This window comes from Molothrus ater, chromosome 14 (genome assembly GCF_012460135.2).
Source record: "Molothrus ater isolate BHLD 08-10-18 breed brown headed cowbird chromosome 14, BPBGC_Mater_1.1, whole genome shotgun sequence".
NCBI classification, from domain to species: Eukaryota; Metazoa; Chordata; class Aves; order Passeriformes; family Icteridae; genus Molothrus; species Molothrus ater.
This window is the reverse complement of record NC_050491.2, coordinates 13767708-13781693: the sequence shown is the minus strand read 5'-3', so window position 1 is coordinate 13781693 and position 13986 is coordinate 13767708. Positions and strand designations below refer to the sequence as shown.

At 54.1% G+C, this 13986-nt stretch overlaps 1 protein-coding gene across 2 annotated transcripts in view; it reads left to right on the top strand.

Annotated features, from left to right (window-relative positions):
* Positions 1-13986, top strand: part of OPHN1 (oligophrenin 1) — a 52085-nt gene that overhangs the window by 9697 nt on the left and 28402 nt on the right. For both annotated transcript variants that reach the window (XM_036402028.2, XM_036402027.2), the window contains exons 2-4: positions 6177-6272; positions 10163-10224; positions 11639-11710. In XM_036402028.2, coding sequence (XP_036257921.1) covers positions 6177-6272; positions 10163-10224; positions 11639-11710 — 230 coding nt within the window. The remainder of the gene's footprint in view (positions 1-6176; positions 6273-10162; positions 10225-11638; positions 11711-13986) is intronic.

The following is a 13986-nucleotide window of genomic DNA, read 5'->3' as shown; positions in this document are numbered from 1 at the left end:
TTATGAGAATAAAAGATTGAAGTTTAGGACAGGAAACAGAAACTGTGGAGAGTGGGAGGGGGATTGAAGATTGAAGATTGAAGTTTAGGACAGGAAACAGAAACTGTGAGTGGAGGTGATGGTCCAGAGGGCAGGTAACCAACTAGCAGAGCAAAAGGTCAGGGAGAGATACTGAGAAATGTCCTTTTACTGGGAGTACAGCCCTGATCTAGTGCCTGGAGCCTGGGCTGCACTGGCTGTGTAAGGGAAGCAGCAGCTTATGAACAGCTCAGTCAATGAAGGGAGAGGTAAATGTGTGACAGTGTGAAACATCCAGTCAATTCCTTCACAAGAGATTTGTAAAGCACAGCTAAATATAGCAAGTTATTTTTAGCACTTCATGCTAGCCACTTACTCCTGGCAAGTGGAAAACCCGTGTCAGTGTGGGAAAAATGGCCTTTGTCCAATGTGTCAGGATTTCTGAGTCCCCACAGAGCCTTCAGGGGCACTTGCGGACGGCTGGCCCTGGGTCACTGCCAGGCACTGCCTGGCCTGGGCCACTCTGTGATCCCTGGTGGTGAGCATCTCTCCTCTGGGCTGCATTCCTTCCTTGCCGGATCCTGTGTGGATTTGGGACTACCTAAAAGGCTAACTGGAAGGTTATATTTGTATCCTCATCTGAGAAAATTAGCATGTTTCTGTGTTTGAGCAGCTGTGGAGTGTTTGGGAGTGTTCCATGAATCAGGGCTCCTTACTCCTGATCCTGATGGTACATCTGGGCTCAGAGGGGGAGCTCATGGCTTTCCAGGCTGAGGTTTTTTTTTGTGGGACAGAGACTGGGGGGCTTCATGCAGGTGGTACACACAGTGTAAATCCAACACCTTGGAGCAGAGTCTGGCCCCTTGGCCACTTTCTTTGTGTGCTGGCTCCTAAAACTCTGCTGCAAGGACAGAGAATTCCCTGGAAGCAGTGGGTTGGGTATTGTGTCCAGAACCTCCTCCTCAGGTGATGGTGATCAGCTCTCTCTCTTTAGTGATGCAACTCCCTGGGGAATTCTTTGCCGGGAGTTGGTAACAATGGGCACATTATTGTCTCCTTAGGAATCATGGCCATCTCTCTGCATGCTGGGAGAAGTGGAATTTCTCATGCTGTATGTGTGCTGTGCACAGCTCTCCACCAAGGAGGAGAAAATCATCCGTAGGGACCATTGGTAGGAGATGTAGGTGTGACCTCAGCTGCTGTGTGTCAGGGTCTTGCAACGATTCCCTGACAAAAATGTATTTCCAGGGGTGAGATCCCAACCCAAAAATTTCCATGTCTTAAAATGCCGTTGTTTAAGGGCAGAGTGAACTTTTATTTTCTTTTGTTTGCTTGTTTGAAAGGAAAGTGTGTGGCCAGCTTTGATAGTTTTGTTTTCAAGCTGGAGAAGAAGAAAGCAAAATGCAAAGATGGAGCTCCTGCTTAGCTTTGCTCTGGTTATTTGCACTGCCACGATCAAACCCAGGCTGTGTTTTTCCTGTTGATTCCGTATGGGTTTTATTCATGGCTTGCTGAAGCTGTGACTGAGTTGCCCTGGCACTGCAATCTGTGGGTTGGGCACGTGCAGAACCTCAGGAATTGCCTTTCCCCCCATGGAAATCTCTGCTGGCTGCTCTTCCCCGAGCTGTCCATGTGTAGGTGCAGGCAGGGAGGACCAGTGAAAGTCACTTCCCACCTTCCAGTGTGGGCTGGGACATCCTGTCCCTTCCTAGGAACAGGGCGGGGATGCTGCAGCCCCACCACTGCTCAGCTGTTCCTGCCTTCAGCTGGATCAGATTAAACTCAGGACTGCCTTTGCACTGAAAGTGTCATGGCCAATGATTGCAAAGATGATGAGCTTGAGGGGCAGTATTTTTATTTTGTTTTTTCCTCCTTAATTTGCTCCCTGGGAGCAGCGTGTGGGGATGGGGATTAGCCAAAGGGCTGCTGAGCCCACTGCTTGCTCTGCCCCTGAGCTTCTGGAGGAGCAGCAATTCCCACCTGGCTGTTTCCTAGGAAGAAGCAGAGTGGTGCTGTATACCAGCTGCTGCACAGAGTGTCATCTAAACACGGGCTATTGGGGTGTGGGCAACAGGGGTGAGGGTGCTGGCAGCCTGGCCCTGACCAGTGATGTGATGTGTACCCTCCACACCCACTCTCCTGCACAGCTAGAGATGTCCTGTTGGTTTTCAAAGTGTTTCTTTCTAAAAACAGGCTGTTTTTTGCCCCTATATCACACCCAATGTCCCATTGTGTCCCTGTGGTGTTAAATGAGGCAGCCCAGGCAGGGCCCTCCTGTCCTGGCTCAGGATCCTGCTGGTCCCCGTAGCTGTCACCGCTTGGTTGTCACAGCCACTTCCATTTCCATGTGCTCAGGGGCATGGTTTCCTCTCTTGGGAACAGAGGACCATTGCAGTCACACAGGCTGTGACCTGGGTTGCAATTAGTAAAGCTAATTAAGGATGTGCACCTGTGACACCTTGAGCATTGCAGACCCTCAAGCAGCACCTTTGTGCCCCATTCTCTGTCTGTGTCTGCTCACCCTGTTCCCCCAGGGTTCTTTTCTGTGGTGATGGTTTCCTTCTGGTTTAAATTCTAAGCATTGGAGGAAGAAGCAGCAGCACAGCCTGGTTTGGGGCTCTGCTTGTGTTTGTGTTTTGTCAGAAACCTGTGGCTTTTGCAGCGGTAGCAGCACATTTTTTTTGTGGTTTTGTGTTACCTGTGGTTGCTGTCAAAGGTTGAAGTGAGAATCATAGGTCCTTACTGAGCAAGCTGTGAGGCACATCCTTCCAGAGCTGCTGGCTCTGCAGGTGTGTTTATTCACACATAAATACAGCCCTGAGCTCTGTGTGTGCCTCCTGAGGCTGGCATGGCTGGCACTGGTGCTCCCTGCTCCTGCCCTGCAGCCTTGCTGGGGTCACTCTCTGCAGGGATGGAACTTCATTTTGACTAGGAGAGTAAATGGTTGTAACCACAAATGGTGATATTTGGCATTGCTTCCTGATGCTGGAAGGGAGAGGAGTCCTTGAGGACTCCTGATGAAATTCATTTTGGTGTGTTTCCATGGAAACAGGCTGAGCAGGCAGGGTCTGTGGGGTAGTGCTGGGCCTTGGTGTGCTGTTTGCAGGGATATTCCAGCTTGGAGCATGGCACTGTTCCTTGATCCTTGGGTCTGGTGCTGGGGGAGCAGGACAGGCCCTGCAGCTGCCTCTCCCTCCTGCCAGGCTCTGGGGGTGCAGGGCAGCAGCCTTTGGCAACTGAGTGCTTGTAGGGGGGAAAACATTTCCAACAGTTAAAACAAGGGAGAATACAGACTTATCTCTCCCAGCGTGGGATGGAGCCCCGTTTTTCCACAGCAAATCTTTTCCTGCTGGCTCCTTCCTGTGGTCAAGCCTCTTTCCTGTGGCCATGGCTTATCCCTTTCTCCCCAGCCCCCCTGCCCTGCCTGATGAGGTGTCACCACTGTCACCACTGCCATTTGAGTGCCACCGAGGGAAGGGGCAACGTCCCACTGAGTGTCTCTGAGCACTGACACCAATTCTCTGCCTCAGGGACTGGTGATGAGCCCTGCAGGGACACAGCCCCCATCCTCTGGTTCCCATGGTCAGTGAGCCCTGTGCTGTGTCCCTGTCACACCCCAGGGCTGTGGCAGTGCCAGCAGTCAGTGAGCCCTGTGCTGTGTCCCTGTCACACCCCAGGGCTGTGGCAGTGCCAGCAGTCAGTGAGCCTGTGCTGTGTCCCACTCACACCCCATGGCTGTGGCAGTGCCAGCAGTCAGTGAGCCCTGTGCTGTGTCCCTGTCACCCCCATGGCTGTGGCAGTGCCAGCAGTCTGAGCCCTGTGCTGTGTCCCACTCACACCCCAGGGCTGTGGCAGTGCCAGCAGTCAGTGAGCCCTGTGCTGTGTCCCACTCACACCCCAGGGCTGTGGCAGTGCTGCAGCAGCAGCAATGCTGCCCTGTGCATGCACACAGGAGCTCTGTCAGGAGCCAGTGTTCAGCCAAGGCTCACTACGTGTGGGAGTCGAGCTGGGTTGGTCTGGAGAAGCCTGGTTTCCATTAGGAGCTGCTCCAGAGCCTGCCAAGCACGCAGGGTACGGGCTCACAGCCCCCTCCCTCCCTCCCTCCTTCCCCCCTGGGCTGACAGGGACACACAGCACATGGAGACCCTCTGTCCCTGCCAGGTACCACCCCTGGGACCTGTGTGTGCTGCAGGGTACACTGGAGCTGTGGTGCTTTGTCACCTGCCCCCAGCCAGCACCCATGGAGGGGACAGACAGACAGACAGACAGAGAGATGGGGGTGCTGCTGCTTTCAGAGGGGCTTAAGGACACGCACTGGGCTGGGAGGGGTGTTGGGAGGGAGGGATTGAAGATCACATGTGAGCAGCAGCAGGGGAGGGGCTGGATGGGGCCACAGCAGCGTCAGGGACAGTGATGGTGACGGGGATTTGCAGGGCATGAACAAAGATTCCCCTGAGCAAGGGCTGAATGAGCCTCCAGCCTGGCCTGAGTGAGCACTGGGGCACTGAGGGGGAATTATTTGCTGAGGTTTTCCATCAAGTCAATGACATCGTTCTGTAAGAGTTCACCCATTTACGTGCTCCAGCCCCTGGCAGCTGGGGCTAAATAGCGACATTCAGGCCTGAATCTGCCCATTCAGGAGCCAAGGTTTGACCCATCGAGGGAGCTGCTGAACGAGGCCTTTGAGGGAGAAGCAGGGACTGCACTCTGAGCCTGCAATGGGGACCCGGCAGTGCCCCCACCCCTGCCTGCCCAGGGACCTTGGGGAGGGTCAGGAGCTCCTGACCTGGGGACAGGGGAAGCAGGGCAGTCTGGGGACCTGCCAGGGTCCAGACCACTTGATTTCTTTTCCTCAACATTCATTTCAATGTTGTCCAACTTTTCTCTCCCCTTCACAGCAGCATTTCAGAGCATCCCATGATTGCCACCATAGTAGTAAGTTTTATTTTCAAATCAAAAAAACCCATCCATGTGCACCAAGTTCCTGTATACAGCAATCATGGTGCTGGCTTGGCAAAGCAGTGGTAGGAACTGGTTGCCCATAAGGTCTGTGCTGTCACATCTTCCCCACTTGTAATTTCATGAATTTCTGAAAGTGCCATCTCTGTGCACTGCCACAAAGGAGTCCAGCCTGGGACTGTGCCCATAGCTGGAGTCCCAAATTAGGGGAAGCAGCAATGTAAATCACAGGCTAACATTATTCCTTTGCTTTTCGTTTTGTTGCCTGCACGCTCCTCTCTGAGGTCAGGCAAGTGCAGCCTCCTTCTGTTTGTATCTCAGGAATTGTTGTAGCTTTGTGCAGGATGATGTGGTTGATGCAGTGAGTGTGCTGTCCCTGCTGGCCCTGGGTCAGGCTCTGTGCTGGTGTCACTGTCACGTCCCAGGGCCCCTCTGCCAATGCCAGCAGACGCCGTCCAGACACGTCCTGCAGCCACACAGGGTGCAAAGAAACAAAGCATCCTTTGGGCCAGAAACCTCTCTGGAAGGTCCAAAAATAATTTGGACTGAGCCACAGGAAACATCAGGCAATTTCTTTGCTTCCAGCCCCGACTGTTCCTCACCAGCAGGAGCAGCAGGTCCCAGGGCCATCTGTGGGTGCCCCTGGCTCAGCTGTGTGCTCTGTGGCACTGTCCTTCCCTCAGGGGCTGTCTGTGTCCATGACTCCACAGAGGAACAGTTATTTTTAGTCCTGCCTTTTCCCTCACATTTATTTTCTGACTCTACAGATTTTTCTCTCATATTATGAAACGATTTCTGTGAACAGTGGCCAGCCTGTCCAACAGCCCCTGTGCTCCAAGGAGCTGTGCTAGTGCACACAGAGCCCTGGAGTATCTCCTGAAGGTTTTCCTGCAGGGAAGTGTCCCTTCCTGTCTGTAGCTGGACACAAGGCCATTGATCAGTTGTTGTACTGTGTGGTGCATCCATTAGTGCTGCAGAAGCTTTTTCAGAGCGAGAAAAAACCCAAATCCAATTCTCTCTGCAGCCTCTGAGGGTTATTAATGCTGCAGCATTTTCTGCAGTGCTGAAATTCCCAATGCCTGTGGATTTTCATAACCACCCTCCTCTGGTCTTGTTCCATTCAGGATAAATTCCTAGGACATGCAGCCTCTGTAGAACAATTGCAGAAACCCACAGCTGATTGCTCTGTCCTTTTCCAGGATACTCCTCAGCAGTGCAGAAGTTCTCCCAGACTCTGCAGTCCTTCCAGTTCGACTTCATTGGTGACACACTGACGGATGATGAGATCAATATTGGTGAGTTCTGTGCTTTTTGAAGCTGACTTCCAGTAATTGGAACAGTCTCCCTCTCTAGGAATTAGCCTGCCTGATGGTTTTTAAGCAGCCTCAGGAGCCAGGTTCCAGGCAGCTCTTCCACAGCTTATTTTCTGAAGTTGAACAGTCACGGGTCGAGTTTCACATTCCCAATTCAGCGGATAATTTGCAGAGGTTTTCCATGGCTCCAGGCCTGCTCCATGCTTCCAGGTGCTGGGGAGGAGGCAGTGTGGTGCTGACCTCCCAGCCAGCCCCTCTTCTCAGAGCTCTGGGAGCCCAGCTCTGGGTGCTGCTCCCAGAGCTGCCTTTGCTGTGCTGGAACAAACTGCCCCACGCTGCCCTGCAAGGGCACCGGGCTGCAAACTGCTGGGAAAAAGGGCTGCTGAATGTGTCTCAAATGGAAAACAATGGCCATCTGTGCCCTGGGCAGCCTTGCAGGGCTGCTGCCTGCACATCTGCTTGGGGATTAGTGATCCTGGAGCTGGGTTACATCCCTGCCCTCCCCCAGCTCAGCTCTGGGAGTCACTCAGCATCCACAGCCCGGGGGCCTTAATGCCCCAAACCCTGCACGTTTCACATGAATGGTGAGTGGACTCTGTGGGGGTGACAGAGGGCTGCAGGAGGGACAGCAGAGCATCCTCAGCCTCCAAGGTTCTCACCCTGCCCCATCAGACAAAACACTTGGGCCACCTGCCTGGGCTGAGGAGCTGGGGCTGCCCATGGGCTCACAGGGCATTTTCCAGGCAGGAGAATTCACAGAGCATTCATGGGGTGGGGCACAAGGCACAGGGTCTTTTCCAGGCTGCTCCCAAGGGCTGCACATAGGGGAAAAAAAGAAAACCAGCTTTTGTCAGGCAGTGGTTGCAGAGTGGCAGCAGTGTGACATTGCTGGTGTCAGATCTCTCAGCTGCTGTCAGAAGGGGAAGGAAGTAGAGCCTGTTCCTTGGGCTGTTGTATTTAAAGCCACGTTAAGCAGACTGCAGCCTGCCCCTCCAAGGCTTGTTTCCTTTATGGAAAGTCTCTGGGTGAAACCCACTGGAAATGAGTCAGCCTCCAAATGTAATGGCAGCAGAGGTCTGAGCTTCCAAACACACACAGGTCAGGGAGGAGGGAACTCTGCCATGTAGATGCCCCTCCTGGGAGCTGAGGGGTCTGAGGCAAACAGCCATGCAAGGAAAGGAGTGTCCCTCCTCTTGGCTGGAAGGAACAAAGCTCCAACAACCAAGCAAGGCTGCTGGGAACGACAGAGGTTGAATAAAGGGAGTGTAGGATGGGGGAGAGCAAGAGAGCAGATGTAAAACACTCCATGGTGAAAGGAGCGTGTTTCCTTTCAGTTTTGCTGGGGAGTATTTGTTTTGCTTTTTCAAGAAGAGGTCCCCAGCTTGCCTGTGAAGAAGCCTGGGCTGTGTTCCTCCTCTCACCCAGGCCCTGGTGTGCCTGCAGGGGTTGAGGCTTCCTTATTCCTGACACAGCACTGGGGCGTTGACGTCTCCGTAGCAGCTTCCATCTGCCAGGGTGCCAGGGGTCTGCGTGGGAGTGCAGAGCTCATTTCATGTGCAGGGTATGGGAGTGGAGCAGAACACTTACAGGCACTTCTTATGCACTGCAAGAGAACATGTTTGGGTTGTAAAGAGAGCTAAAGTCACACTGCTCTCTCCTTGTGTGGGCACAGAGCAGCCAGGCACGCGAGCGGGTGGCAGCGGGGACACTGCAGGTGGCAGTCAGGATACTGGGCTGATGTTGTCTGTCGTGAGCAGCACTTTCCCCATGGGATGTGAAAGGCCATGGATGCACCTGTGTCACCCCACAGCTGCAGCCCCTCCTGTGCTCCCTCCTGCAGCTCCTCCACTGTCACCTCACAGGACCCAAATCAGCAGCTCCTGCAGAGATGGAGGGGGCAGTGAGATGGGGTGGCATGTTCTTCCCTCCCAGGCACAGGAACCTGGAATCCTGTAAGGACCTTCCTGGAATGCTTCTGGCTGCTCAGCAGAGTCGCTCTGGCATTTCCAGGTGTCAGTTCCCAGCTGTGGCTGGGCAGGCTGTAGCTGCTGGTGACCCCCCTGCTCCACACTGCCCTGATGGGCTGGCAAATTCTGACCCAGGCCAGTAGCACAGATCCACCCCAGGCACTGCTAGGCTGGCAGCAGGATCTGAGCCTTGTGTGTGGTGCAGGGTCAACAGTGGGCTGTTCTGTGACTGGAGCCAGGAAACATGTTCCTGGGCTCTTCCTGTAGATCAAAAGGAAAAAATGGCTGGGGAACATTTTAGGCACTGACATATTTCCCTGTAAGTTTGGGGCTGGATTTTTAATCCCTGTGATAATTCTTTTCCTGGCTCAGGCCCCTGGTGTGCATGCACTCCACCATCCTGGGGAGCCACAGTGACAGCCACGTGTGGCCCTGGGTGTGAGCACCATGAGCTGTAGGGCCATTGCATTGCTGGGTGCTGGAGCCCTCAGTGGAGGAGAGCTCAGAAGCTCCTGACTCATCAGGAAGGTCTGTTGTGCCACTGCAGCTGAGGGCCCATGGCACAAGGCTGCAGTTTTTCCCTTTTGTGTGTCTCAGCAGCTGCAGAATGAATCCTTACACTGGATTTTAGGACAGGTACCTCTCCCAAGGTGCTGCTGTGATTGAGGGGAGAGGACTCTCAGCTTGCACAGGGAGCACAGGAGCACCTTCTCCCTGACCTGTGAGACAAGCTAATCCTGTGCCTGCATTCATTGCTGTACAGCTGCTGTGCCCCCTCGTGTGCTGCCCTGCCCAGCCCAGCCCAGCAGGGAGGGAGGGTCTGAACTGCAGAGCTCTGGGGTCTGACAGAGCCACTCTGGGATGTTCCCACCAGGACAAGAGGGAGCCTGGGACCCACCAGACCTGTCCCACGCTGTGCTGAGCAGGCTGGAACTGTGGGAAACTTTCCCAGCTAACTCCCAGGTAGTTCCCAGGTACACTGGGGTGATCAGGTTGTTCCCCCAGGCAGCCAGCACACAGCCACAGTACCTGCATGGGCAGGTGTTTGCTCAGCCTTGCCTTGCAGCCCAGAGAGAGGGGAGTTTGGCTTGGCACTGTCAGTGCTCTGCTGCTGAGGGGTTTTCCTCCCCTGGAACAAATTCAGCCCCTTCCCAAGTTCTCCTTTGATGGGCAGGGAGAGGGGCTGCATGTTCCCCTTGGTGTGGGGTCAGCTGCTCCCACCTAGTCTTTTATCTCCCCAGGTTGAATTATTCTTATTTCAGTTTGTTAAAGGAAAGGTTTAATGCCAGTTTTATTGTAGTTGGACTCCAACTGTTTATCAATGAGATCTTTTTGTTTCACTGCTGGCATTTTGGGGAGTGGTGTCAGTGTCTGTGACCACGTCTACACCTGCTGCCTTTCCTCCTGTACATGGACTTTGTGCCTCCTGGTGCAGTATGTGATCTTTGTCATTCCAGGCCATTTTTATTTGACACACTTGTCCTGGTCCTGGCAAGCCCCTGCAGCTCTTCCTGGGACAGAGGTGGCACCTACAGCTCATCCTGGTGCTGATGGCAGCTGTCTGGGCAGGCCAGGCACCCCTGTCCTGCCCAGACACAGTTCCTAATAAAAGCTAATTAACATCCTCTTATCTTCCCAGGGACTTCACTCCTTCATTGCCTGGGCAGGAGACCCTCCTGTCCCTTGCATACATAAATACCCCTCAAGCCAGCATGCACCTGCCATTGCCTCACTCAGTTTCTGTCAAAAGGAGCCACCTCTTCTTGGTTTTTTGTCAGCCTTTAGATGACCATGCTGGGGGTGCAGCCAAGTTGGGGTGTCCTGACATGTGTCACACAGGGTGTGACAGTGCCACATCCAGTGCCACATCCCAGCTCCCCTGACCAGCCTCTTCTTTTCTTACAGCCGAGTCCTTTAAGGAGTTTGCAGAGCTGCTGCAAGAAGTGGAGCTGGAGAGGTCCATGATGGTAAGGAGATGGGAGCTGGGCTCTGTCATTCCTGAATGCCAAATCACAGCCACAGCACCATGTGCCTCTGTGTTAGCCTTCTCATCAGAGGGAAGCTGGGAGCACTGGGAACGTGCTCTGTACTCATCTGTCCATGCTCCCTGAGCATGGGCAGGCACAGCAATAGGACTGGGGGGCTGTGGCTCTCCCAGGCAGCTCAGGCAGGCACAGAGCCTCAGGCCCTGCAGCTGGAGGGGCTGCACACTGTGGGGAAACCAAGGGTTAAAGAATCAGAAGTGGTTTTGCTCAGTTTTTGTTGGGTGCAGGAAGGCAGGTGTCCCTGAGCCCATCAGTGCTGGTGCAGCTCCTGCAGTACAATGCACTGCCATCAGCTTCCTGCTGCCGTGTGTCCTCAGCTCTCCAGGCTCCTCCAGAGCCAGTGCTGGCTTCCCATTTCACTCCTAATTCCAGGAAAAACATGAAGGTTAGGCTCGGTGGAGAGCGTGCAGCATGCCAGGAATGTGCTGCTTGGCTCTGCCTTCCCCTGCCTCGTGCAGCAGCAGGAGCTCCTGCCAGGCTGGGCCAGAGGGTCCCTGGGCAGGCAAGGAACAGCAGGAAACCAGGAAAGCACTGAGATACTTCTTTATTATGAATTACATCCCAGGTACAGTGGCTCCTTTGGCAGTGGGGGGAGCAGTGGAAGGTGTCTCAGGGGTTATGGGCACTGTCCAATTTTCAAAGTTGGGGTTTTTTCCCCTCTACTTGCAGGATCAATTCTGTTTTACAGCAGCTCCCTCAGGAGGTTTCACACTCACTCACTCACTGTGTTCATCAGATTTAACTTCCCTGAGGGGCTGTGCTGTGTGGTGTCCTGTCCCCTTCTGTCCCCCTCTCCCTTCTCTGGAGCTTGGGGCAGAGCCTGTCAGGGAAGTGGGGATGGGAGCAGACAGCAGGCTGGTCCCAGTGCCAGGCTGGAGCTGGAGCCAGTGATACAAACTGGGATGAGCTCACTTTCATGTGGATTCATGGTAAAGGTGGGCAGAGCACCATCCAGGAAAGATCTCTGAGACATGAGACAGGAGTGGAAGAGACACAGGCAGGCTTTCCCTTTTCCCCAGCTGCTCTGTGACAGATAACCCGCTGGCTGAATCTCAAGACAAGGGAACCCCATCCTTTATTTGAGGTGGGGGACACTCCCTGTGACCCACAGGATGTCCCCAAAGCCTCCTGGGATGTGGCTGGGGTTTGCAGTGTGTCACCCATGAGGAAGAGCAGGTACAGATGGTTTAAGTGAATTCACGTACAGAAAGAGAAGAAGTTTCCAGTCAAAAACATTAAAATCTCAGAGCTCTTGGCTTCTAGCCCTGTTCAGCCTCTGTTTAGGAGAAAATTGATCAGCACCCTGCAATTAAAATGCTTTTTCTTTGCACTGTAGGTGCAGAATGCAAGTGATTTGCTGATCAAACCTTTGGAAAACTTCCGGAAGGAGCAGATAGGATTCACCAAGGTAAGGTTTGTTTGTTTGTTTTCAGTGTAAACAGATTTGTTTTCTGTTACTGTCTTTGAATTCAAATTTTTCTCCTGTTGTTGTTAACAAGCAGTTGCTCTACTGCATTCTGACTTCAGGCACTCAGAAACTCCCTGTTCAATGCTGGCTTTCAGCTGCTGGCTGAGGGTTCGTGCTGTGACTTTTAGTCTGATTTTTCAATCTTAAGAGTCTACAAAATCTTTTCCTGAATTCTCTGGGTTCTCTCCTGGCCTGATTCCAGCACTGCCTCTGTCCTGGGCAAGGAGTGCTTGTTTCAGCCAGGAGATCCTCCTTGCTGCTTTACCCCCTCTCTCCTTTGTTCAGTCAGTGCTATTGAAAAGAAAATACTTTCTGCAGAGAAGTGTGTGGTGGAGTGGGAGGGAGGAAGGGAAGGAGGGAAAACAGGAGAGGCCAGCAAGCAGAACCTGATTATAGTCATAGGGCTTTTGTTATGAAATATTTACATAAAGCATCTAATGAGTCTTTCAGATGGACCAAACTTTTAAAGAAACAAGCTATAAAAAGCAAATTCTGCACATGTGGAGCACAAAAGATCATTTTTCCCTTGTCTGCTATCAAGAAATCCAGGTTCCATGTTACTCAGCGGCAGCTTAAAATGGGGCTGGCTCTGGCCCAGCTCTGAAATGGAGATGTTTTGGAGAACACTTGAGGCTTGGATTCAGCCCAGCCCATCTGGAGGCTTTGACTTTTAATAAATACAGGGTTTGAGAAGAGATACTTGATGGCCCTCCTGCCCTCTGCCATGCCCTGAGGGCTGGTGTGTGGAGCCCTCTGAAGAGCTGCAGCCATGAGCATGGCACAGGTGCTGCCCACAGCCCCTGCTCTCGTGTCCTTCAGGCTGGTTTTGTCCCAGAGAGCCCTTAAGGTGTGTAAGGGCCATTCTGCCCCCAGCCCAGAGCGTGCTGTGCCCCGAGAGCTGAGCTGGCTGCACCCACGGGCCTGTGCCCATGTCCTGCTCCCTTTCTTGATGGCAGGCACAGGTCTCAGCAGGGCTGGTGCCACAGCCCCAGCACTGACACGGACTCACCTGGCAGCCTGCAGCCCCTCCTCAGCCCCTGTGCATGAGCAGGGCACTCTGTGTGGAAGCACAGGGTGGTGACAGTGGCAGGACACTGCTCAGAGCAGCTGGAGAGGTGGCAGAGGGCAGGGGGGTGTTGCAGGTGGCTCAGCCATTGGAGTTTGGTTTGGGGTTTTGTTTCTTGTGAGGAGCATGAGCTGCAGAGGTGCCAGGGCACTGTGGTGGGAAGAGGGCTGCGCTGTGGCTCCATGCAGGGGCTCACAGGACAGCACCTTGCCCCGTGCCAGGGTCCAGCTGTGCCCATGGTGACAGGGATGCACAGGGAGGTACCCCTGTCCCCAGTGCCACCCCAAAGCCTTGAGAGGGTGTGAGTTTGGGAGCGAGCCCCAGCCGCTCCAGCCTCATGTCCTCAGCTCTGACGCTTCCCTGACAGCAGCCTATGCCACACTGCACCCTCAGGTGTCACCCTGGGCACAGAGCCTTCCTTCACCTGCCAGCCTGACCCACGGCATCTCTGGGTCATCCCCACCCAGCAGCAGGAGGGGTGAAGCACCAGTGAGGCTCCTCATTTGCGCTCTGTCAGTGTGGGTTCCTCCCACCACTGCTGGGCCTGCCATCACCCCATGGACCCTTTCTGATCTGCACCAGGGGCAGAGGCCCAGGCCAGCCTGGAGACATGACACAGGGAATTTGTGCCCTCTGCTCAGTTTCCGTATTTTGGCAGCGTCGCCTTCTGTGAGATGTTTTCTGTTCCCTTTGCGAGCTGCTGCAGCCAAATAGGAAGAGCCCTTGAATCGAGGCTTTGTGATGCCTCTGGCTGGAGCACAGCCAGTCTGAGCAGCACATCTGAGTCTGCATTCAGCCGGGAGCAGGGGAGTCTCCTCTGTGCTCGCACACGGGACAGCCCCGGCTGCGCCGGGACCCCTCCAGCTGCTCCCTCCCGCCACAGCCCCAGGGTCGCTGCTTCCCCTGGGACCTGCTGTCAGTGGGAGTGACCTGCCACAGCACAGATAAAAGGGAGGCTCTGGGACCCCCTGAGCTGACCCATTTCCCAGCTCTGGCACTCAGGGCAGGGGGTGAGTTTGGGAAGGAGCTGGTGCACATGGAGGTCCCATCCCTCCCTCTCCATAGCCCCGGGGCTCAGATCCACGCTGTGGGGCTGGGACCCTTGGGGAAGAAGCTGGCCACACTTACTGAGCTGAGGAGGATTTGAATA